Source organism: Haemaphysalis longicornis, unplaced genomic scaffold (genome assembly GCF_048455015.1).
Source record: "Haemaphysalis longicornis isolate Haplotype H1 unplaced genomic scaffold, Haemaphysalis longicornis Haplotype H1 scaffold_2, whole genome shotgun sequence".
In the NCBI taxonomy this organism is placed as follows: Eukaryota; Metazoa; Arthropoda; class Arachnida; order Ixodida; family Ixodidae; genus Haemaphysalis; species Haemaphysalis longicornis.
In genome coordinates this window covers 17,754,935-17,778,227 of record NW_027526295.1, presented here as the reverse complement: position 1 = coordinate 17,778,227, position 23,293 = coordinate 17,754,935, and the positions used below count along the sequence as shown (strand labels likewise).

Sequence of the window (23,293 nt, the reverse complement as noted above, 5' to 3'; positions counted from 1 at the left end):
ACCCTGGATGGGAACCTACGACTTACTACCTCGACCGCGGTGTTCCCCAAGGGTCGATTTTAGGCCCTCTACTTTTCAACCTGGCCATGACCAGAGTAGCTCGACAACTTGAAATTGACTCAGGCACCCGCTTCACCATATACGCCGATGATATCACGGTCTGGACTGAAGCGGCCGACTTTGATTCTTTAGGGGGCCAGGTTGTTGAGCTACAGGCCGCGGCTAATAGCCTTGAGCTCACTCTGGCTCAGCTAGGTCTACAACTCGCACCTGAAAAAACCGAATTTTTGGCAGTATACGGTTGTAAGCCACCTGACCCGCCCCAAGAAATTGTAGTCAACCTAGTCAACTGCGATGTATCTGCTTCAACTGAGCCCATTACACTCCTAGGCCTCCCCATTGAAACAAAAAACAGTCCTGGCATCTGGCTCAAAAGATTAAAACAGAAATGGAATGCCATACTGCACTCCATTCGTCGATTGTCGAATAAATATGGTGGAGCATCGCAGAAAGCCATCTTGAATATGGCCAGGGCTGTCACTGTGAGCACCCTCACGTACGGTGCAACGGCTTACGACCTCAACAAGACCGACACCAAAACCATTCAGGTGCTACATCGGGCGACCCTCAGGACAGTCACTGGCTTACCAAAGCATACACCCATTGGTAAACTGGAGCAAGCTGTACCTCTTCCTCCTATTGAAGCCATCATTCAGGAGGCCAAAGCCCAGGCGGACTTCAAAAGACCCCTTACACACCAGGGACACGCCTTAGTAGCGTGGGACGCCAGAAGACCACCAGTACTTTCCAATTACCCAGTCGCCATAGCACCCTGGCAGCGACCAGCAATTGATACTGCTACGCATAGCAGACCTATAGAGCGTACTAATACTCTATTGCGACAGCGGCGAATTCGACGCCTCCAAAGGGATCGCCTTCAGAACGAACTGGACATTTTCACGGACGCAAGCGTAAACCAGTACGGCGCGGGCCTTGCTTGGACATGCCCTGAGGCACCGGTTCTCTCAGGGTACACTACCATACTTGGCAAAGAACTTTCCAGCCTCGATGCGGAGCTGTACGCTATTAACAACGCAGTGTCAGCTATCGCCTTTGACTGTGACCCACCTCTACCGTCCTCCATACGCATACTCACAGATTCGTACGAGGCCCTCACAGCTTTGCGATCATATGATTCGACCCACCCTGTCGTCCACGAAATTCTATTTCAAATTCAACTCCTCAAACGGAACAACACCAACATCCGCGTCGACTGGGTACCTGGCCACGAACCATTTTCTTCAGGCAACCAGGCGGCTCATATGGCCGCTCAGGAGAGTTCCCCCTCTTATCCTCCACTGGTACCTGGGGTAAGGCCGTCGCGGTCTCCCTCTCCCTCCCCAGCGATGCGTATTCACCAGCACAAGAAGGACCGACGCACACGTCTAAAAGCCCTAACTCCAGCTGGCTTCCTCAGCCGCCTACCTCCTATTCCCCGCTCAGGCGAAATTTTTATTAACAAATATATTGCAAATTCAGCGTACACACCTGAAACACTTCGCAAGTGGTATACCCCTCACCTGCCCCCTCGATGTCCTTACTGCCGTACCACAACTCCATCAGACCTCACACACCTAGTTTGGTGGTGCCCAGCTTTCGCCACGCACCGTACATTTCAATCTCCCCAACCCCATCCCGATCTACAACAAACTGATGCACAACTATTATATGAAATAGCGGTTTATTCAATCAAAAGCGGTCTGGCACGGGTTGTTTGAGCGGGTCCTCCCCCGAACGAACTGGTGTATGTGCACAAACTCTATTGCGATCACCATGAACTGGCCCATGAATTGCAGGTTACACGAACTGGCCCAGTTATTGACTCTACTGAGAACGACCAGCATTAATTTGTTTATTTTCTCTTACCCTCCCTCCCCATTCCTTTCCCCCATCGTGACCAGTGGTCATCCTTTTCTATTAAAGGTTGTCTCTCTCTCTCACTTTGTGTACTTAGTACTTATGCGTACTGATAAGTTCTGATAAATACTGACGCGTTCTCGATCCTCTAGTATTATATAATGATTTCACTTACCATGCGGTTGTGTTTGTGCCTATCTTTGTTTTTCGCGTATTTCCAGTTCTTTTAGTAATATTGATTCTGCGGTCTGTTCAACTAGCATCGTATTGCTGTCTTCAATTCCTAACTTGCGTGTTATTTAGCAATGTACCATTTGTGATTTCCAATATGAGGTCGCCATAAGTATTTATTTCGGAACAACCTTGTGTACACCATGTACCATGTAAACTTGTCTACGAAAGTTCGTTTGAAATAAACCTGAAATCGAGAAAAATCGTGTGAAATCAGTACTCCCGCAGGGAACTAGAAATTCTCCCTTGTGGCCTTGAAAACCTCCTTTCGGAAGGCCTACAAAACTCCCCAAGCTTTCGTCAAATCCATTCAAAAGAAGTAAATGCTTCCCTTGATCCTCCTAAAAACGCCCCTAAACTAACATAAGTACTTCCAAAGGGAGCCATAAAAGGCTCCTATTCAACCGCCTAAAAATTCCGTAAACATCACTTAAAAACGTCCTTCAGGAAGTAAAGAATACTCCATTTTGACCTCCTTAAATTCTCCCGAACATTTCTTACCACTCCCTAAATACCTCCTTTCTATAACCTAAAAACGCCCTGTTTTGAGGAGGTAAACAAAACCTCCCTGTTCCATGTAGCAAAAAAACTACTACAAGGAGGACCACTAGAGGACAGGCGAAAAAGAACCTCTAGGGAGTATATGGGAGGAAAAAAAGTTTAGAGTGTAGTTCAGTTGTTTTCTGAAGATCCTTAAAGGAGCACTGACGCCAATTTTCGGTGTTAATATTATTGCACAGTTCGCTTCCTCCACTCAACAGAATACCCTGGCTGAAATATGAGTGGCCTGCGACGCGAAGAACATAGTTCAATTGGATCGCATTTATCGCGCCGACGGAGCAGCGCGCGGAGCGGCACTCAGCAAATGGACATCAGCGTGACATCACTCCAGGAGACGAAAAAGAAGTGACGCGACAGCGCTCGTCAAAAACTCGTCACGTCACTTCACGCGCGCGGCCCCACGAGCGGCGAGCAGGCGCTCTCTCAAGCGGGCGCCGGTGACGTCCGCACAAAGCGGTGAGTTCAAACCGGGAGGCTGTCATATGCTCCGTTCGGGATGAAAGCGCGGGAATTTGAAACAAACGATTTTCAGGCCGTTCAATGTAATTAAATATCGCGCGCTGAAGTATTTGAAGTGCTGTTTCAGGTTCGCCAGACCATTAAGCATCGATAAAAGCAATAAAAGTGTAACATAAAATTTTCGTGTCAGTGCTCCTTTAAGACGCATATTTTTTATTTTGACAAGACACTTTTGTTAATTTTAGCGTTTTATATTTTTGTTTTCTTTGTGTTGTAGGTTTTGTTTAACCAATTAACCCCATTCAGGGCATTACAATTATTAAATGATTTGCTTCCGCCAAATATTCGTTTTGGGGCAAATCGGGAAGTTACATGGACTGCTCATTTTGAATACTTTTATACGTATTTCTAATGTTTTTTTCCAGAGTTTCTTAGTTCAGTTTTGTTTTTTGAGATATTTTTAGGACACACATTGGATTTTGTCAGATCAATTACTTCTGTTTAATTTTTTTTATTTAAATGTTCATTTGGCCAATTATCTGCACTTACGCGATTATAACGTTTAAATATGTTGCTACCACCAATTATCCGTTTTTGGGCAAACCAAGCCCGCTACATGGTTTGGTGATTTTTTATATTTTAATGCGCAATTGCAACAATCCTTTGGGGGCTTTTATAGTTGTCCTCGCTTTTTGAAGAAGTTAAAATGCATATGTTTTATGGTGCATAAAATTTATGTAATTTTGTAATTTATTTTTGTTTGTATATTCTGGTTCTTCACAAGTTGTTATACGATTTAACCCCCGGTAAAGGTATTACAACGATTTAATGTGTTTCTTCCACCAATTATTCATTTTTTCGCCAGTCCTCGGTGCTGCACGGTTTGCTCATTTTCGATATTTTATTCGTTTTTCCCATGTCTTTTTTCGGCCTATATCACTTGAGTCCGCAGTTTTGGGAGGTGTTTAAAATGCATAGTTTTTATTTCGTTCGATAATCTTTGTGAAATTCCTTCATTCTCTTCGTGTTTCTTTTGTTTTCAAAATTCTCTGCCACCCTGGCCATCGCGCTGAATTTGAGTGCCAAGGAGACTTTTATGCACGAAACTGGTGCTTTTGGGCGAGTGCTACGGAAAGTAGCAATCGTACGACGTTCGACAAACAAGTGCAGGGGACACGTCGCCTCGGTTGAAAGTTTTCCGACTCCCGATGTTTAGCGAAAAATGCCGGGCCATCTCCTCTAACGCCGAACCTGGGGAATGGCGAAGCATGCAGTTTATAAGGGTATCCTTGGCGCCTTGGCGTTTTTGCCAACAGGAGATGATACCGGTGGGCGGTACAGGCATACGACTTTGCTGTAAAAGGCTCGTGTCTTTGAAGCACGAAGTATTCCAGAGCGAGGCTTAAACTAGTGTCCCGGTGTTTTTTTAGTACACGTCACGAAGCGTTATGGGCAGATGAGATCAAGGCGTTTGCGGGAACAAATTGGGGCCGGGTTCATGCTGGAGCGCACGCGCGTTCCGAGGGCGCAGATACGCTCCCCATGCCCTATTGCGACCTGAACGACGGCGTTGAATTCGTCGTGCATGAGGATAGCCTGAAACTGGTTGTCAAACTCGTGCAAGGCTTGCTGCTTCACGAGGAGTAAGTCGAGATGCGTGTGCTGCGTGCATTTCGAAGGTCAATGCTGCCGGTTTCTTCAGCACAGCGTCGAGTGCCGTAATCTATTTCGTAACAGCAGTACTAATCCATGGCGCGAGTCGGAGCTACCGGACGGCTAGGGTTTTCGGCACGAGGCATTGTGCGACGGAAACAGCTAGAGGACCAGTCTTCCGGCTACTGTGAAGAAAGCCAACCGAAAGCCGTGGAGGGAGCTCCCGCTGACTGCGCTTGTGGTTAGCGTCTTATCATTATTCAACAGCACCCATACGCTAGCGAGGAGTGGTTGATTCGGAATTATTGCTCACGGGTAAGATGGTCCGAACGCCTCACTACCACCCGATTGCGCATTTCCAAGGAAACACGTTGATTCCGTCTAAAGTCACTGTCGGCATCACTCAGCAGTCACTTGAGCAGAGCCGTGTTGTGGCTGCGTATGCACCCATTACATTTGCGGTCGTCAAACCACAGTGAACGCCCACCTGGAATCGGTAACTCGAGAGGTTCCGCTCGAAGATGAATAGGTCGTTGCACTCGCGCTGTCCACTAGTGTTGTAGAAGACGTTCATGGCGTTCGCGACTGCATCCACCAACTGCGACGCCTCACTAGTGTAGGCGCTCGCCAGGCCTTTGCACACCACCTGTGGGACAAACATGCGACCGGTTATAGAGCCCCTTCCTGGCACAGTGCCCTCCCAGCGAGTGTCACTGTGGAGCAAGCCGAATCAGTCCCAATGTTTGCGTCGTGATGGACCATTATGATCCTTGTTAAACGCCTATCAAGCACATCAAGTTAAAAATGGCTAGGCATGGCCAGTGCTCAGTCCCCGTTTCCAGGACGCGGCGGTTTCTGGAAAGGCGTCTTTTTAAAATAGAGATTCAACGCCTAATCCGCCTTTATATACATTCTAAAATGATATCTGAACGCGCGAGTTCTCCGTGGTTTAATACATTCCTTAAACGCTTAAAGAACACAGATAAAGCGATTGTTCCGGGCCGCAAAGAATTCTAACACGAGTCAAGCCTGGCAGAAATGTTGCACCGCTGAAAGCGATTACAACACTTCAACCGCCCACGCTAAACAAAGTATCTTCTCTGTCACCTGACCGTCTGTACTACGCACTGAACCGAAGCGCTTCTGGAAAACGATTAATCCCAGTGCACCTAACTCTGTTTCCCTGTGCGATAGCTCTGGACTCCCTACTCCGGAACATGAAGTACCAGATATATTAAACGCCGCATTACGCGCCGTTTTTACGCGTGAACCCTTGAATGACCTTCCCGCTGTCCATTCTTATGATAACCCCCCCCCCCCCCCCACAGAGTATTCAACCACAAGGCATAGTCAAAGTGATTGAATCACTGAAAAATTCATCGTCTGTCGGTATTGATGGTATAAATTTTAAAGTGGTAAAAAACACCAAACACGTAAGCAGCTTGTTTCTCTCACTCTATTTTCAACAGTGTCTCAACACAGGATCAGTTCCCTATGACTGGCGCATCGGTAAGGTCATCCAAGTCTTTAAAAAGGGCAATCCCTTGAACCCTAGTAATTACCGTCCCATTTCCATTACTAGTATTTGTTCTAAAACCATGAAGCATGGAACCATGGAGCCATGGAACCATGGAACACATGATTTGTTCTAAAACCATGAAACAAATTCGCGCTTTGCCAAATTTTTGAATTCTGTTGAGTTCTTTCATCCTAATCAGCATGGTTTCCGTAAAGATCATTCCTGTGACACTCAGCTTGCCATGTTCCTTCATGACGTGCATTCATGCCTAGACCGCAACATTCCAACTGATGCAATCTGTATTGATTTTGAATCGCCGACTGCTAAAATTGTCTCGCCTAACTTGGACCCATTAGTTTTGAATTGGATAAGCGCCTTTCTAAGTGACCGCCAGCAATTTGTCCACGCCAGTTCGCATACATCCCGTTTGCATACACGCCAGTTCGCATCATCACTCACGCACGTGCTCTCCGGTGTTCCCCATGGAACCATCCTGGGGCCACTTCTTTTTCTCATATATATAAATGATCTCCCCATAAATCCTACTTCGAACGTCCGTCTTCTCGTTGACGACTGTGCCATTTACTGCCCTTTAAGTAGTAACTGTTACATATCCGCACTACAAGAAGACTTATTTCAAGTTCAGGATTGGCGCAATAACTGGCTGATGTCTTTAAATGTCGAAAAAACTGTGCACGTTTCTTTCCACCGCCGCCGCAATTTTGTGGAGCCTAAGTATACTATTAACAACATTACTATTGGCTCTGCTGACTCGGTTAAATACTTAGTTGTCCGTATATCCCACGACTTAAACTGGTCCTGTCACATTAACCACATAACGAACTCGGCTAACCGTGCTCTTGACTACCTACGCCGTAATCTTGGCCTAACCCCTTCCTCAATAAAATTACTTACATACGTAACTTTCGTGTGGCCTAAACTAGGATATGCAAACGCTGTCTTCGATCCTCACCAAAATTATTTGATCAACCCCCTCGAATCTGCCCAAAATCACGCCGCTCGATTTATTTTGTCTGATTACTCCCACTATTCAAGCGTGACGGCGTTAAAAGCAGAACTTAACATTCCTACACTTCAGTCTCGTCGCAGAATAGCTCGACTGTGCCTTTACCACAAATTCTTCCACTCGCAACAAATTAGAAATCAGTGGATCCGACTAGCCCACCGTATTTCCCGTGCTAGTCACACCAATGCAGTCTATCCGGAACGTGTCCATACTAATACATTCCAACAGTCATTTTTCATCTGCAAATCCCGAGAGTGCAATGACCTAACTGCTGCAGTTGCTACCATCATTGACCAATCACGATTCAAGCACGTCATTTCATTGAAGAAGTGCCCCCATAATTAGTGTACCCCTTCTGTTGCCGTGACTACGTTGTTGTAACCCTCCTTTCTACACTCTTAGGCAAAAAGGACTAACAGTTCGTCCTTTGGGGGACTAACTGCCTCTGCCACAATCATTAGTCCCTTTGGGGACTAACTGCGAGGGGACGAACGGTTAGTCCCCCACCCCCGATGGTCTGTTCCGATACTCCCCAGAGACGAACTGCTGAGAGTGCAGAAAAAAGAAAAGCGCTCAGGCACCGGCAGGGATCGAACCCCTGACGCCCGGAAATATACACAAGGAACCCGACGCGCTATCCGCTAGGCCACACCGCTTTTTTTTCTTTATTGCCTGCTTTGGCACATACAGAACAAAGACATTCATTCACAGACAGCCGTCAACCGGACTTTGGTTGACGTCATGTGTTTAAAAGTCCCTTAGGTGTACCAACGATTCCATGTCTGCAAGACATTCGGGCGGATTCGACATATATTTTTTATTTCCACGTATTCACTCATTGCCTCTCTAAAATACTGTCTCGCGCTTCGCGCATCGATGTCAGAGTACCTTGCGGCCATTCTTGCTTTCCAAATAGAGCTCAATCCAACAAGCATGATCAGGTCGTAAGGCATTCCATCCTCGCTTTCAACAGGCAAGTACCGTATACCTTGGGCATCCACAGGCAGATCCTTTTTCAGAGTTCGTTGGAGCATACCCCACAGGAACACAGCATCCCAAGAATCGATGAATACATGCTCAATAGTTTCAGCTTTTTTGCATATTATACAGTCAATTCTTCATGGAACGAACAAGTCTTTTTCTGCCATCCACGTCTTAACAGAGAGGGTTCCAGTATGCAGTTTGAAGAAAAACGTCTTTAGGCTAGGGGGTACCTGCATACGTGCATACGCTTAACTCTTTTAAGCGCATCTTTACCCCTACCTACTCTATACGCTGGGCCACGCCGCCGGGTAGTAGCTGCGGTAGATAATAATATTCAAGTGTACAGCGTGTAGTTCTGTGCATAACGCAACAGATCCATTGCAACTGGTACCCGAATTTCTATCCGTACAAGCGAACGTGAGCGCGTTTTGCGCCTTGCGCTTAGCGCTTTGCTAGGTTTAGGGACCATTGCTCAGTTCGATTGGAAGTAGAGCCTCACAACCATAGTTTTTTCTCGTAAATAACAATCAACTCGTCGTCGCCTAGTTGATATAGGTAGCTGGGCGATCGGAGGACTCATGTGTTTCCCCACAAATTAGCGCAAGCTAAATGTTTTCTTAGTGTTCGATACATATGTTAAGTACTCTAGGTATTGTGTGTGAAAGCGGTCGCCTGTGTGATTGTCAGAATAGGGAAACGGACCATATTTTCCTGCATCGGTGAAACCAAATTCGGTGTTCCTTAGCCTGAATTCTTCAAGTTCGCGTCGCTAGACGATTGCGACTGGGAAATGCAACCGGGTTTTACAGCAGTTGCAACATTGTCATGGCTTTGGTGCACAAGGCAATTATGTACCGAGTGCAAAAGATTACTTCGAGACGCTTACTTGTAGCGAGCATTTTTATTTTGCAGTTGTCATCAGCACTTACTGCGTTTTTTCTCGTCTGTTAAACATATACATATTCATTACGCTTAGGAATCAACGTTTGCTATTGTCAATAATTTTTGTGACTGTTGACGCGCTTGAAATCTTTCATTGGACGCTATTACCTCGCATGAATCGTACGAAACACAGCGTGTCAACATAACCTCACCGAGAAGCGTCTGGCAATCGCGCTTCGCCGCTCCTTGCCATTACCTGCCGCTCTAGTAACCCTTGGTGATTTTCTTATAATTAACATCAATATTTTCTCCCGCGGCACCATCTAAAGGACCCACTGACTGCAATGGCTTGTGTTTTGGAAATGTAAAACTGTTCGCAGACATATGCGCAAAATGGCAACGACGACGCCATTAGGGGATTAACGACGCAGCAAAGGGACTAACTGCGTGCGTTTCGTCTTCCTGTTGCTCCTTATAGATCGGCGGGGACGAACAGTTATTCCGCATTTATGCACACGGCACGTACTCTGCTGCACATACTCCCCTTGAAGTTGAACGGTCGCCCGCGAAGACTAACGGCTGTATTTTACTCCCTATTTTAGTCCTTTTTGCCGTAAGAGTGTAGTAGTGTATCATACCCACCGCTTATATAGAATTGCCGCCATAATAACTGTAAATTGTCTGTTACCGTTACCATGTTGTTACCCTTCGTTCAAGTGCCCACCCTCATGTAATGTCCAAATGGTACCTTTGAGGAATCAATCAATCAACAAGTGTAACTGTCGCTACAACTCGCCCGCCTGAACAATATTTAGACGACACGTCTTCAAATACATTTTACAAAGCGTGCAATTATATTCGCATATCCATTGACTTTTCATTGAACCATAAGGCGGTCCTGCGGTGTTTTGTGTGCATGCCAATGCAGTAGTAACTACAGTGGTAATTCTTAAGGACCTAAATTAACGCAATATTTTGCCGGATTCGGTTTCGGTCAAAACATATTTGCTTAAAGGGAAACTGAGGCAGTTTTCAAACTGCTGAATACACAGAAATTCGGAAGCGTTGACCTTAAACACCTTACCTACGAGGTGTTTTTCTTTTTTTTTTTGTTGAAATAGTGGCGTAATAGGCGAATAAACAAGCGCCATCGCCACGCCCCCGCGACGCGCAGAGCGCAGGGAAGGAGGACGGCACGAGAGTGAAAGGGGTCGTGGTGACGTCGTCGTGAGGAGCGATCGGGAGCCGCGGCAAGTGTTCGGCCCCTGCTGCTACCTTTCTCAGCGTGCCGTCCGCCATCGTTAGCTTTCCTGGGTCCCGTGCTGTGTTTTGTTTTTATTTAGCAACTAGTAGTGGAAACTTTTTCAGTGCTTCGTTGTACTGCTTCACAATCGTGCCGAGGAAGCGCAGTAACCATGCCGAGGTTCTGCTCGGCATTCGGTAGCAACAGCTCCTATGGCCGCGATGAAGTGGTCTTTCACAGATTACCGCGGGAGCCGAAACTCGCTGCTCAGTGGGTTGCTACTTTAAACAGGGAACACTTCAAGCCCACAAAGGCGAGTGTGTTGTGTTCCAGACATTCCCAGACAGGCTGCTTCTAGGCAGTATCGGGGTGCCATTCTGTCGAAGTGCAACCTCCAGCACAGCCCTGTTGAAGCACACCTGGGGTGCCGTTGCCTCTCTCGAACCTCCCGTATCTCCTGGCAACAGCAGCAGTCTTCTTCGTCGGTCATTGTAACGCAGTGTGCGCATGAGCACCTGTTATGAAAACGTGTTTATCGTGATATGAGTGCCTCAGAAGGGACCACTACTGGCCAAAGCGTTTCAATATAGCTCATGCTGAACTAAGTGACGACGCCACTGCAGTTACAAAAGCCCCAGCGGCGGGATATCGGCTCTAAAATCTGGAACAGCAGTGGTGACGTCGCAAAAAACAGCTGTGAGGAGCGGCTCTCTCTAATCAAAATTAGAGTAGCGTATTGCCGCTGCACGACTGAAGCCGTTCGTGCGTACTGGCGTGTGCGCTGCTTGTACTGTATGTACTCCTCAACTTGTTGGATCAAGGACAAAGAAAATATAATGGATGTTATGGATGAACCCCCGGAGAAAAGTCCTCTGTAGAACTTAAAATTTGCATATAAATTAGTGCGTCCGTCAGCAGAAATTTAACCCCCTCTAATAAAGAAGGCCTTACTTTGCACCATGGTACCGCATTTTCGAGAAACACAGTGCAAGAAAGGGAAATTAATTGTTGTGGCTCAAGACGACACTCGCTGTTTCGAAGGAAACTTTTTATTGCAGAGGTAGTTGCTTCTCAAAATCAGCGCAGAAAATGATTCACAAATTGTATACGCAAACCATACCCCTTAAAAAAAACGCTCGAAAAAAAAAACTGACTTCGCCGGGAATTGAACCCGCAAAGTTGAACACATGGGCGCGACGCGCGAGAGTACTGCGCCACCGCACAAATGCTGACACCTGCGAAATAGCCTGGGTAATAGATGAAGGCCCATCCTTCCGTGTCATACGTCGGTGTTTACTAGCTGGTTTACAGAATTCCTGGCTGGTAAACTGAAATTTCTTAAATAGCGCTAGCACAGCAAGGTTCCCCGAAGCCCCCACAATACCTTATCACCATCAACTCCGCTGCTTCGCGAAAGCGCTCGCAAAAATGTGTGCGCGGCTGCGACTGCGATTTCCCACTGCGGGGATAGTGCTTGCCGTACTTTGGCTTTACGTTCCACGTTAAAAACCTTGGCCGATATTGATTCCTTATTACCCAAATTACCCTATGTAACTCTTCTTTTGCACGAAACTGACCTTATATTTTCTACAGGCGAGCCGATCGCACACGCATTTACAGCTTGCAGCTCCGGGATAGCGGAGTCGCCGAAGAGCACAGCCGAAGCGTCGAAAGCCAAAATACGGATTGCATTAGGGCTAGTGTTGAGTTGCACGGGCTTCGTGGACCTTACTGAGTTTATTACACTCCACAAACTATCAAAATAGAGCCGCATTATTGCGGCACGGATGTTGTCGGGGAGCAATTTTCGCTTCTCGGTCGATTCCCGACGACGCGTCGGGCGACCGGTCGGGTGACCGATTTTGTTGGCTTCTTCGGTCGGCGAGTCAGTCTCACTACGGCGACTTTCCATCGGCCGACGTGTTTGTGTCGCCGTCGGCGTAGTATGACAGCGCGGTCAGGCCGATGGTTTGCCGATGGTTTGGCGACTCGTCGGCATCGCCGTCGCGCCGTCGTCGTGCCGGCCTAGTGTGAACGCGCCTTAACCGCGTCGACAACGCCGCCCATACATTACTGTAAGCCACGCGAAGCTAAAATTCTCAACACATGGGCGAGCGACGCCGTCAGAATCGCCCCTCCATTGAGCGGCACAGAAACGCACGATGTGTTGCCAGCTTGCCACACCTTGTTAGCGAGAATGTCTACGCGTATACTACTAGTGTTATGCGTTTGTTTATTTTGTTCCTCGCACGGTATTGAGGTGTTGACATGCATTTACGTGCCAGTCAAGGTTTCCCAGGCGGGTGAACGTTGCCGGTAGGGACGCGTATTCCTCGGAAGTGTTGTTATCGTCCCCGGCACTTGTGGCCGTCGCCGCTCGTGCACGGGCGAGAGGCTCGAACAGTACGGGTGTACGATAAACTCACTACTCGGACTGGCCATCGTGGGATCAATTAAACAAATGCAAATACAGCGCTTTCTACCACGACGACTCGCTGGGAACGCGTTTCATGCTCCGCCTCCTCCCAGGTTCCTCACGACGACGTCACGAAGACGACTTCACCAATCACGAACGGCAGTGAGGTTCGCCAAATGGCCCTAGGCACCCGTTGTTCATTTTTGCAAAAATTAAGTGCTTTGTAATAGTTTATGCCAACCTTTGACTTGATTTTCGAGTTCGCGTATGAAAAATAATAAAATCGGAGCAAAAGCTCTTTTTTGTAAAAAGTGCTTCAGTATCCCTTTAAAAAGCACGGGAATGAGGATAAGTAAATATTGTGTTCGCGAGTACACCCAAGTGGAGAGGTCCGCACTGGTGGAGGAAGTCGTGTTGCGATGTGAAACGCCGATGTTGGTAGTGTCATTAAATGAAATAATAATGCCGAATAAAAAAGTAGCGCAGCGAAGGGCATGCACACGACGTACAGGCCATTGATATAGCGACTGCTCTGCAAATCTCTCTGCTGCCGAAAAACATGAGTCGGAACATAAACAATGACAGGCGGCGAACCCGGGTCAAATCTCGCTGAGGAAAGTTCTAAAACTGTGAAAAACCGTTGACAGTGCGCAACAAGTCCTACGACGGTTCAGGCGGAGTGGACGGTGTACGAGACCCCCGGTGCGCATGAACTTATGAACCGCAGTGGGCCGTCCGAGTGCGGCCGTTGTGCGCGCACTCACTAGAAGGGGGGGGGAGGGGGGGGGAGTATTGTGGTGACGCAAAGCGGCGCTTCGGTGTGTGCTGCAAAGAGCGCATGCGCACGCAAGAGAAAGTTATCTGCGAGAGGAAGGCTGATAATAAACACAGTTGTTGTTTTGGACGCGGGTTGTTCACTTGCGCAGCTCCGCCGAGCAGCGCGTCCTCACCGGCACTACCAGTGAACTCTCATGCCCATGGGTTTAGATAACAGTCCTGTGGTTTTAGGGCACACCGCTGATGTTGTCCTCTAAGGACTCATTGGGCATGTGTGCCACGTTTACATGGATGACATCATCGTGTATACCACTAAAGGAGCCATGAAGAGAAAATACAACTTTGTTTAATTTGAAAGAACTAGGATTCAGTATCTTACTCAGCTCCATTACAGCCCCAAAAGATGTTTTTTTAACGAAAAAAAGCAAAAAGTATTTAAAAACTTTCAAATTTTGCGCCACAGTGACGTGTTATGAGCAAGCATGACGTCATAAGGGCCAACAATAAAACATAATTTTCAGTGCGTTAACTGCACGTTAGCATTCAAGTGATGCGGTCAAATGAAACTAGAGGCCCCATTACAGACGTCGAGTCAGTGTCATCGCGACAGGTCACTTAGGCGGCCGCCAATCGCGCAAACAAGGTTCCGTGACGTCATAGAAAAGTTGCGGGAAATTGGCTAGGGGGTCGCGACTGCTTCACACGTTTTCTTCAATATCTCCGTTATTTGTTCGAAGATTGCGATGATATTTGTATCATTGTTATCGGGACTAAGCAGTCTTTCTAATAAGCCCAACTTGTATTTTGTCTTCATGGCTCCTCTAAGCTAGAAAAACACATGGAAGACATTGAAGCAGTTCTGAGGCGACTTGGTGGGGCTCGCCTAAGGCTGAAGCCAAAAAGTGTCAATTTTTGAAACCCCTTGTAAAATATTTGGGTAACGTGGTCTCATCCGAAAAAGTACGACCTGACGAGGAGAAAGTAGAGGCTGTGAGCGGCTTCCCCTCGCCAACAAGTGTCAAGCAGGTGCGAGAATATCTAGGCTTGTAGGATGTTATCGGCGCCACATTGCTAATTTCGCGCAAATCGCGAAGCCCCTCACCTTGCTCACCGCAAAAACGCCAGTTTCGAGTGGACGTCGGAGGCAGAATAAGACGATGATGGTTGGATGTTAATGGCGCAAGGCCAACTTGGGAAAGGGCGCCAAAACAATGGTTACATAAGTGAGGTGAAACCATAAACACTAAGATAAGTTAGCAAAAACAAAAGTAAAATCAGAAAACGACAATGAGCACGGCTGGTGTATAGGGCCAGGGAGTGATCATGTAAGGTATGAAATTATGTATAAAAATTTAACTTCTTCTAAATATAAAAAAAAACACTTGATAGAACACATGGAATAGTCAGACAGGAAAAACGTTTTGTGTAGTGGGACGTGTAGTCTGTGTAGTTGTGGGAAGTGTTTGCGTCGTGTTGTGTGAAGTGTTTACAATGAATGAGTATACTTTTGGAGTTCCCAAATAAGCGGCTGTGCAAAGGACAGAACCCTCGGGCAGGCAGCTTCATACCCTATTTGGCGAGGCCTTCGATAAGGTTTCCGGCCAGTCACAGGAGATTGCGGAGAACCGCTGCTCCCCACTTTAGGTACGATAATTGCGAGCGCGAGACCTTCTGCAAACGGATACTACCGGGAACACCGCCCGTCAGAACTGCCACGAACAGCAAGGATGGCCTGCAGAACCACCGGTGGGGCCGAGTGCGGACCGTGGAGCTACCGCCAACCGTCCAAGAGGACCTCGGTCGAAGCGACCGCGGAACTCAAGAGGCTGCGGGAGCTGGCGCTTACGAGAGCGGCGCGAGCCTTCGGGCAGCAGCAGTGGGCGAGGCGGTTCCGGCTACCACCTCGGCTCGCATCAGGACGCTGCCTCGGCATTCGTCGGCTGCGGATGCAAGCTGCCCCCTGGCCTGGCAACCTGCTGTGCTGCCTAATTGCGAGGGACTCGGATCCAGCGCAATGGGTTTGCGTGTTTGTGAGGCGAGCACCGCGACGGCAGCATGGTGTGGCGAACCTTAGTGTGGACTAGCACAGGAGGGGCGTTTGGTGACAGTATTGCTGACTTGAGGCATTGTGACGATTGCGGCGAAACATGGCGTCACTCGAGCTCAAGAGGCGTCCAGTCTCTAGGGGGGAGGAGTGTGGGAATCGTGGATAACAGCCACCCACGATCCCGAGCTGGTGCGAGCTTCCGGGAGAGACGCGTTGCGCTGAAACCAGTTCTTGCAAAGGTCCCTGTATTTTTCAAAGGTAACGCAAACTCCCTTCCCCGCGCCGTTTCCTTCTCGCCCCCCTCTCTCGGCCGCCATTAGTGAGCGACTCCCGCAGAGCGCGCCGCCGGACCTTTTCGTTTCGTATGCGCGGCGCGTTGAAGTGCTTGCTTAAAACGCGACAGTTCTAGGCGTAAATTCACAACGGTGTTCGCAGATAATGTGTAGGAAGAACTGTGTGTGATTGGCCAATGCCTTAGCTATCATCTCGCGTTTTGAGGGAGCCAACTGCACTTTTGTGCCGGCCTATCGAAATCTGCGTTTGTAGTACTCACGGTCGATTTAATCTGGGGCCTTCTTCACAAGATAGAAAAATCTGGTCTATGTGGAATTTTTCTTGAGTTTATAATTGTGAAAGAGCACCTCAAAGTTCATGTGAGGGCTATCAGAGCTCGAGTTGGTCCGTGAACAACACAGCCCCACTACAATTTGGAACATGCACGCCTACTTCCAGAATGGGACGTGTGTACAGTCAAACCCGGCTATAACGAACCCGGATAAAGCGAATTATGCTATATATCGAACAAAAATATTTCAGTTACGGAAATACATGGGAAACATATTCCTTATAACGAAGTTCACACCCGATATATCGAACTCTGCGCGCCGAAAATGGCCGCCGAAATGCACGGTCTCGGAGCGGCGATTGGGATGCGGATTGGCCGCGACCACAAAGCAAGAGTTGCGACTGAGACATTGCGCCTCGCAGGGACGACGTAACGCCAGACACTTTCCGTAACTGTTTCCGACGCGCGGGACTCACGACGGAACCCGCGCAGCCAGCGAGTCCGGACCACTACAGCAGCATCGGTGAAATGCGGGAAGAGCTCCCCCATGTTCCCGCTGATGTCTCGAGTGAAAGCCGTCCGACGCTTATAATGAAGCGCTTTCGGGAGTCGATGTGCTCGGCCAATGCGTTTTAGATTTTGGAAGACGCGGACTCGAACTGGTGTAACAATCTTTCGTGTGGAGAATGCTATGCTAGTTGAAGCCGCCAAAACGAAAGTGAAAACAAAAATCACCGCTTTTTTCGTTCCAAAGTAGGCAGTTCAGGCGGAAAGTAGCTTTATTACTTGCAATAAATGGATTATTTTGGGTATGGTACTGGCTACTTCAATGTGTTCGTTTCTGCATGCGGAGATGGTGGAGTTGAGGAGGGCGAGATGGGAGGGGGAAGGGGGGGGGGGGGGCGGGGCTCCCTCGGATTGCGAACTTGTACCAATAAGTTCGTTATAGGCGGGTTCGGCTATATCGAACTATTGGATATATCAAACTAATCCCAGTGCATATTGCAATACGCTATAAACGGGTTTGACTGTATATTGCGCTGCTGAGCACGAGGTCGCGGGTTCGATTCCAGGCCGCTTTTCTGATGGATGCTGAAAGCAAAAACGCCCGTGTGTACGAGATTTCGGCGCACGTTAAATATCCCCAGGTGGTCAAAATTAATCCGAGCCCTCCTGTACGGCGCGCCTTATTGCTTGCGTTGCGTCGGCGTGTTAAACCCTACAATCAATAATCGGGGACGTGTGTATACGATTCATTCATAAAATACACAAACCTTCAGTGGATCGAAAGTAGATTTTATTTACCCTTCCGCGGGGTGGTTTGCGCTCTTTCGAAAGAGGCCGATGCGCAAATATGGAAGGAACCGCATTTGGCTTGACTTTATTGAGGCCAGTTTGTGACAGAATTACTGGTTCAAACTGACCCCTCGTGAAGTGTTTCTGAAAGATACAGACATCCTCTATCGCATTCTTTGCAGTTTGGCTGAAGAAATATTGATGAATCAAAACATTTTGCTTCTTATGTTAAAAAATGCAAACAGCCGCGAAAACAGGATGGTGTTCTTGCATTCACTAGGTTACTCACTATTTGTTAATCGAAAGTGTTCGCAAGTATGTTCGAAACTTGAACAAAAGCATCCATGCATTTCACAAATAAACAACTAAACAACATTATATTAACTATGCACTCTCTTATATTAGCTGTACAAGCACGCACAAAATTCGCGTGCAAGTGCACAGAAATGGTTATAAATATGAAAGAATACAAACTGAGAACATAATAAACCACAAAAAAACAACGAACGGCGAAATTTTGCCTACAGGTAATCAAAGTTCAAGCTAAAAAGATTAAAGGAAAAAAGATAAAACACGTGATTGCTCTCCGGTAAATAGAAAGCAAATCGTGAACGCCAAACATTTGGCAGTAATTATATTGTGGCTGTTTCCGAATACCCGATCCAATACGAGCGAGCTAAACACGAACGGGCTATCATCGTTGTTGAAATCGTGGGAGAATGCGTCGACGGAAACATCAAGTTGCTTTTTTTTCTGTTTAACCTGAACGTCAGTACCAGGGCTGAGCTTCATCTAAAAGCCTTCCAGAGGCATGTCTACGCGAAAAAGTTTTGTAGTGACTGCTTACCTCGCAAAGCCTCCCTCAATGACAATCGAAGTTTTTTCCGGCTATGCGATGCAGCCATACCACTCTCCGCTCGGTATCATTTTTCCTTCGTGGAACCACAAAAAGCTTGTCGCCTTTTGCAATGCTGCTGGAGCAGCCAACGGCACAGCAGGTCGGCATTACACTGCAGCCGAGACCGCCTTGCGAAAGGCAGCGCACATGGGAGCGAGGAGCAGTACGCTCCCTAATGGCGTCGTTACCCGACGAAACCGAAAGTGACGAGGGGTCAACAGGGTTCATTGGTCACGTGTTGCGCCAGGTCCAATAGGGGAGTAGAAAAGGGCGCAGTGGGAAGGAGAGAAGTAGAGGGCGGGGAGAAAATTCTCCTCTTTACTTTGTACAATGGTTTGCGCTACCTTTGAAAAATACAGGGACCTTAGTTCTTGCTGGTTCGTCGGCGCCACCTAGAGATGGCACCACCGATCTGTGTGCGCCATAGGCGCGCTGGCTGCGCGAACATTTGCGCGCGGGGGACGGAGAGAGACTCTCATCTGGGTGACTTCGCAGGAAGAGAGCGGCTGCGGCGGACCATGTGACAACTGTGATAGTCGAGCGCCGTGAGTGCCTGCCTCCCTTTCGCGATCCCGACCAGGGTGGCATGATTTATGAACGCCGTCCATATGAGCCGTCCTTGGTGCTCGCATGCTTTGGGAGTTCCAAAGTAAACGGTTCTGCTTCGGCGCTACTGTCTACTGTGTTCTTGTATCGGCGAACCCAGGCAGCCGCAGGTGTGGGGGCCTACACATTATTGACACGTCGGGAGCTAGCGTGATGTCCCACGCCAGATTTCTGTCTAGGTCGCCCCCAAAGCCCCACATAATCCACAGCTGCGTCCGCACTCGATGGTCGGGAAACGCGAGACGCTGTTGAAGGAACCTGTTTCAGGCGCGACGGGTTTGCGAGCCCGAACGCGCCCAACCCCAAGTAACGCCGACTCGCATGAAAACCGCTCATGCAACAAAGATGAAAGCCACAAGAAAGGTTAGTTGGGAGCCAGTAAAGTTAGGTTCGTTGAAGAAGGTGGATGGTTTCGTACTGGAGTGGTGAAAGTAGTCGATAACGCTGACGCAGGAGGTAGATGTTGAAGAAAAGTATATTTACAACGATATTTACAAGGACTCATAGAAGACACGAAGACATCTCAGGACAATGGAAACTGGATTACAATTAAAGGGCGCCGTAGCGCACAAGGTGGTATCGCAGCACGATCGGTAGGGGCCCGGAGGCCAAGAAGGTGCCAAACCGCCGCATGGTTGGCTGTCAAGGTGTGCGGGGTTCTGGCGCCCACAAACCGCCACGGGAGCGAGTCTTCGTGCGACCGCTCGGAGTCGCAGCTCTCGAGAAACTTAGCGAAATTGCGCATGCAGTCACACGCGAAGCTACCCCCGCACTGCAACACACCTACCAATTAGGGTTCTCATTCCCCGCCGCCCTGACGGTCGGGAGGAAACGAAAGCATTCCCAAAGGGTTACCAGATTGCGCTATTATTTTGGGCTACATTGTGGTTAAGTTCGGGCTCCTCACTTATTAATTAAGACCGTCCGGCAATTAAATATCTTCCGCTTGGGGTTAGCTTGTTTACCTGTATTCTGTTTGTTTCCCCACCGGCCGAACTGAGTTAGGCGCGAGTGCCGTAGGTAGAAACGTGGAGGCTTTTGTTATTCGCCGCACTTTTGCGTCCACCCGGAGAGCGGGCCCGCAGACGACGTATACAAGCGCGTCGGTCATACCATAATGGCTTAAAGCGATGTATGCTTTCGGAGAAAGATTTTCTTGCGTTCATCTGAGAAGCAGGCGGAGGGGGACAGTTGATGTTTTAATGACCGCGTTTACCGCAAAGAGAATCTCCGAAGGGGACGGGAGTTGAAGGTCGGTCTTGTGGTGAAACATTGGATCATACCTAGGAAGAAGTCACCAGACGTTCAGTCTGGGACAGTTGCGCTGCTCAGTGTTACTGGGCGAAGTTTCAGTTCGTCACACGTCTGAGCCTGGCGACTTGGCGGCTGGATCCGTCAATAGGGTGGACGACCAGATGCTCCACGTGTTAACAAAGGAAAGGAATTCTGGCGGCGTGGAGCACAAACATAGGCGTGCACGGTATGACAATACTTTAAGATGGCAGGGTGGCGAGTTGGGCGAGTTGGCGTACTTGCATCTTGGGGAACAGCGCGAACTAACAGGGACACAAAAAGAAAGAAGTGGACAGGACTAGCTCAGCGCTAGTCCTGTCCACTTCTTTCTTTTTGTGTCCCTGTTAGTTCGCGCTGTTCCCCAAGATGCAAGACTTTAAGATGGGTCGGCCGCGAGCCGATTACCGGAGTTGGGTCTGCTTTTAGTTGGTTGGTTTTCATTTAGGTTATATTTGTGTTTTGCAGAATACCTTTGGGTTTCTGTATGAGAGAGGTGGGTCACGTGACTATTTTGAACCCACCTAACTTTGTTTGTCGTGGTGGCCAATCAGTGGCCTAGTGTGGGCTAATAAAGAGCCATCCTCACTTTGAAGTTGTGACGTCCCTTGTGTGGTTGGGGTTTTGTTCTTAATCCGAGGTGTTTGATGTTTCTGGAGGAGGATTTGAACGGAGAGGGAGGTTGAACTGAGAGAGGAGGTGGAGCCCCGCTCGACGCGGGCCTTTCCCGACCTCTTGTTTACGATCACAAGCCATGAGTTGTAAATACGTGATGTAAATAAACGGTACATATTGTACATTTTGAGTTTACTTGGAGTAGACCGTTGTCGGCTATGTGCCGTCGGCCAACAAGCCAGCGAGCCGTCGTCTCATCGAATCATCGATCTTCGACCTCGGCGACCGATCCACCTTCTTATTTTAACTATTGTGTTCGAGTTGGCGTCGATATTTTTTTCGTTGGCTATGTGGCTACATGGCTACATGTGGCTACATGTGGCTACATTGGGCTACATGGCATCGAAAACTGCCCCCTCCCTTCTTCCGCCACAACGCGTCTCCCCCAAACTGGTGACGCTAAGGATGGGGCGCATGCCGGACTGATTTGCCGACGTGTTTGCAGGATTTCAACTTGCAGGCTTTCCACGCGCTAGCAATTAACAACTCGCAGGAAAATTGCACGTTTAAGCTTGTTTCACAAAATATTCTACACTAACCCAGATATTCAAACTGACATTGTTTCACCTCCATCTTACATTTCCCCACGCTTTGACCACAGATTAAAAGTTGCAGTCCCCAATTGCCGGACGAATTTGCGTTTAAATTCGTTCTCACCGAAGACAGCATCGGACTGGAACAGCCTCCCCGCCTCCATTGCCAGCAACCCTGATCCTGTTTCCTATAAGACGGCCATAACTTGCATTGTATAAACCTTCCAACTCCTCTCTGTAACGCCCTTCGGGGCTTTGAGAGTATTGAAATAAATAAATAAATAAAAATAAATAAATAAGCGCAGAAGCAAAGGTCGGGCAAGCGCCTCCGCCTCGCGAAACTCTAATCCAACTTGCCTGATGTATGGAAACATAGATGATGGAACTTCGAGTGACACGTTGCCATCCACGGGAGCTTCCAGACTGCTGCCACCTGGCTCCTGTGATCAATGGGTGCTTCAGTGATTGGGCGTTGGCGTCCGGAATCACACTGGATCGAGCGAAGTGTGTTGCACTCGCCAGAAAGGTACCAGGACCAACGTTTTGAGATGAACTCTTGGAAGATGAACTCTTGGAAGGTGAACTCTGGCGCGCCATATTCACTGATTCTGGACAAGAGCACGGACATCTCAAGTACAACGGAACTATAGTTGTCATGGCGCGTTTTTTCTCTTTTTTCTAGCAGCAAAAATGATTTTGTTACAGCCTTTCTTGGCCTGGTGCCTGTAACTGATGCTTGTGCGGGGAGTCCATTTTCACAATTGAAGGCGCTGCTAGCTGAACGCAAACTTGACATCAAATTTTGTACAGGCCTCGAGACACACGGGGCAAGCGTCATGTGTGGACCGCACGTACGACAGCCTTTACACTAAAATAAAGGCAGAAAATTCTCGGCTGGTGCTTGTAAAGGGTGTGTGCCATTCGCTCCAGCCAGCCTGGAATGAAGCGATTAATGTGCTACCCAGGCTCATTGAATAGTCGTATACGAAACTTTCAACTGGTTCGCGCATTTCCCAAAAAGGCAGCAGGAATACAAGAACACATACGCAGCCATATAAACTGGTAGGTGTCTTTGCAATAAGATGGCTAAGGATTGCACCTGCCTTGAAGTCAAACGTGAATCAATGGTATGCACTGCAATCCCACTTCGAAGCAACGAAAAGTCGGAAACGCTGCTATGCACCAAAAGTGCTAAGCGAAATGTACACTCGTCCGCCAAATTTACTTCTATTTCAATTTTTAAGCACAATCATCGACGAATTCGAGAGAATTACAAGCCCTTTCTGCGCGAGGACCTGGACCCTGTGGAGGAATTTATGAGGAATTTATTTCCTAAGTGAAAGCGCTTATGGAAAGAGTTCCAATGCCTTGCTATGCAGAGCCTGACAACACGGAATGAGAGCAGCACATACTGCATGCCAGGCATGCGGCTTTGGAGTTTGTTTTCTCGACTGTCTGGAGAAGTCGTCGCTCAGTAATTCTGACAGAGTTTTTCTATTGAAAAGATACCGCAAGTTCATCATAGCTTGCATCAAAAGCGTGCTGAAGCGGTTTCCTGTGAACCTGAAGCTTTTGTGTGACATGCAGCGTCTTGAACCAAAAAAGATAAAAAACTACTCATTCGGTTTTTTCAACAGCTCGTTCAGTGCTTTTAAAGAAACAACTGCTATTCCGGCTCTACAATCTCAGTGTGGCTTGCTCCAAACTAAATTCG

At 48.1% G+C, this 23,293-nt stretch overlaps 1 protein-coding gene and 1 pseudogene across 1 annotated transcript in view; both read right to left on the bottom strand.

The window, feature by feature from the left end:
- Positions 1 to 23,293, bottom strand: part of LOC144168778 (lysosomal Pro-X carboxypeptidase-like) — a 209,815-nt gene that overhangs the window by 18,368 nt on the left and 168,154 nt on the right. The window contains exon 7 of the mRNA XM_077697743.1: positions 5,309 to 5,467. Coding sequence (XP_077553869.1) covers positions 5,309 to 5,467 — 159 coding nt within the window. The remainder of the gene's footprint in view (positions 1 to 5,308; positions 5,468 to 23,293) is intronic.
- On the bottom strand, positions 15,851 to 18,583 carry LOC144170886 (uncharacterized; annotated as a pseudogene).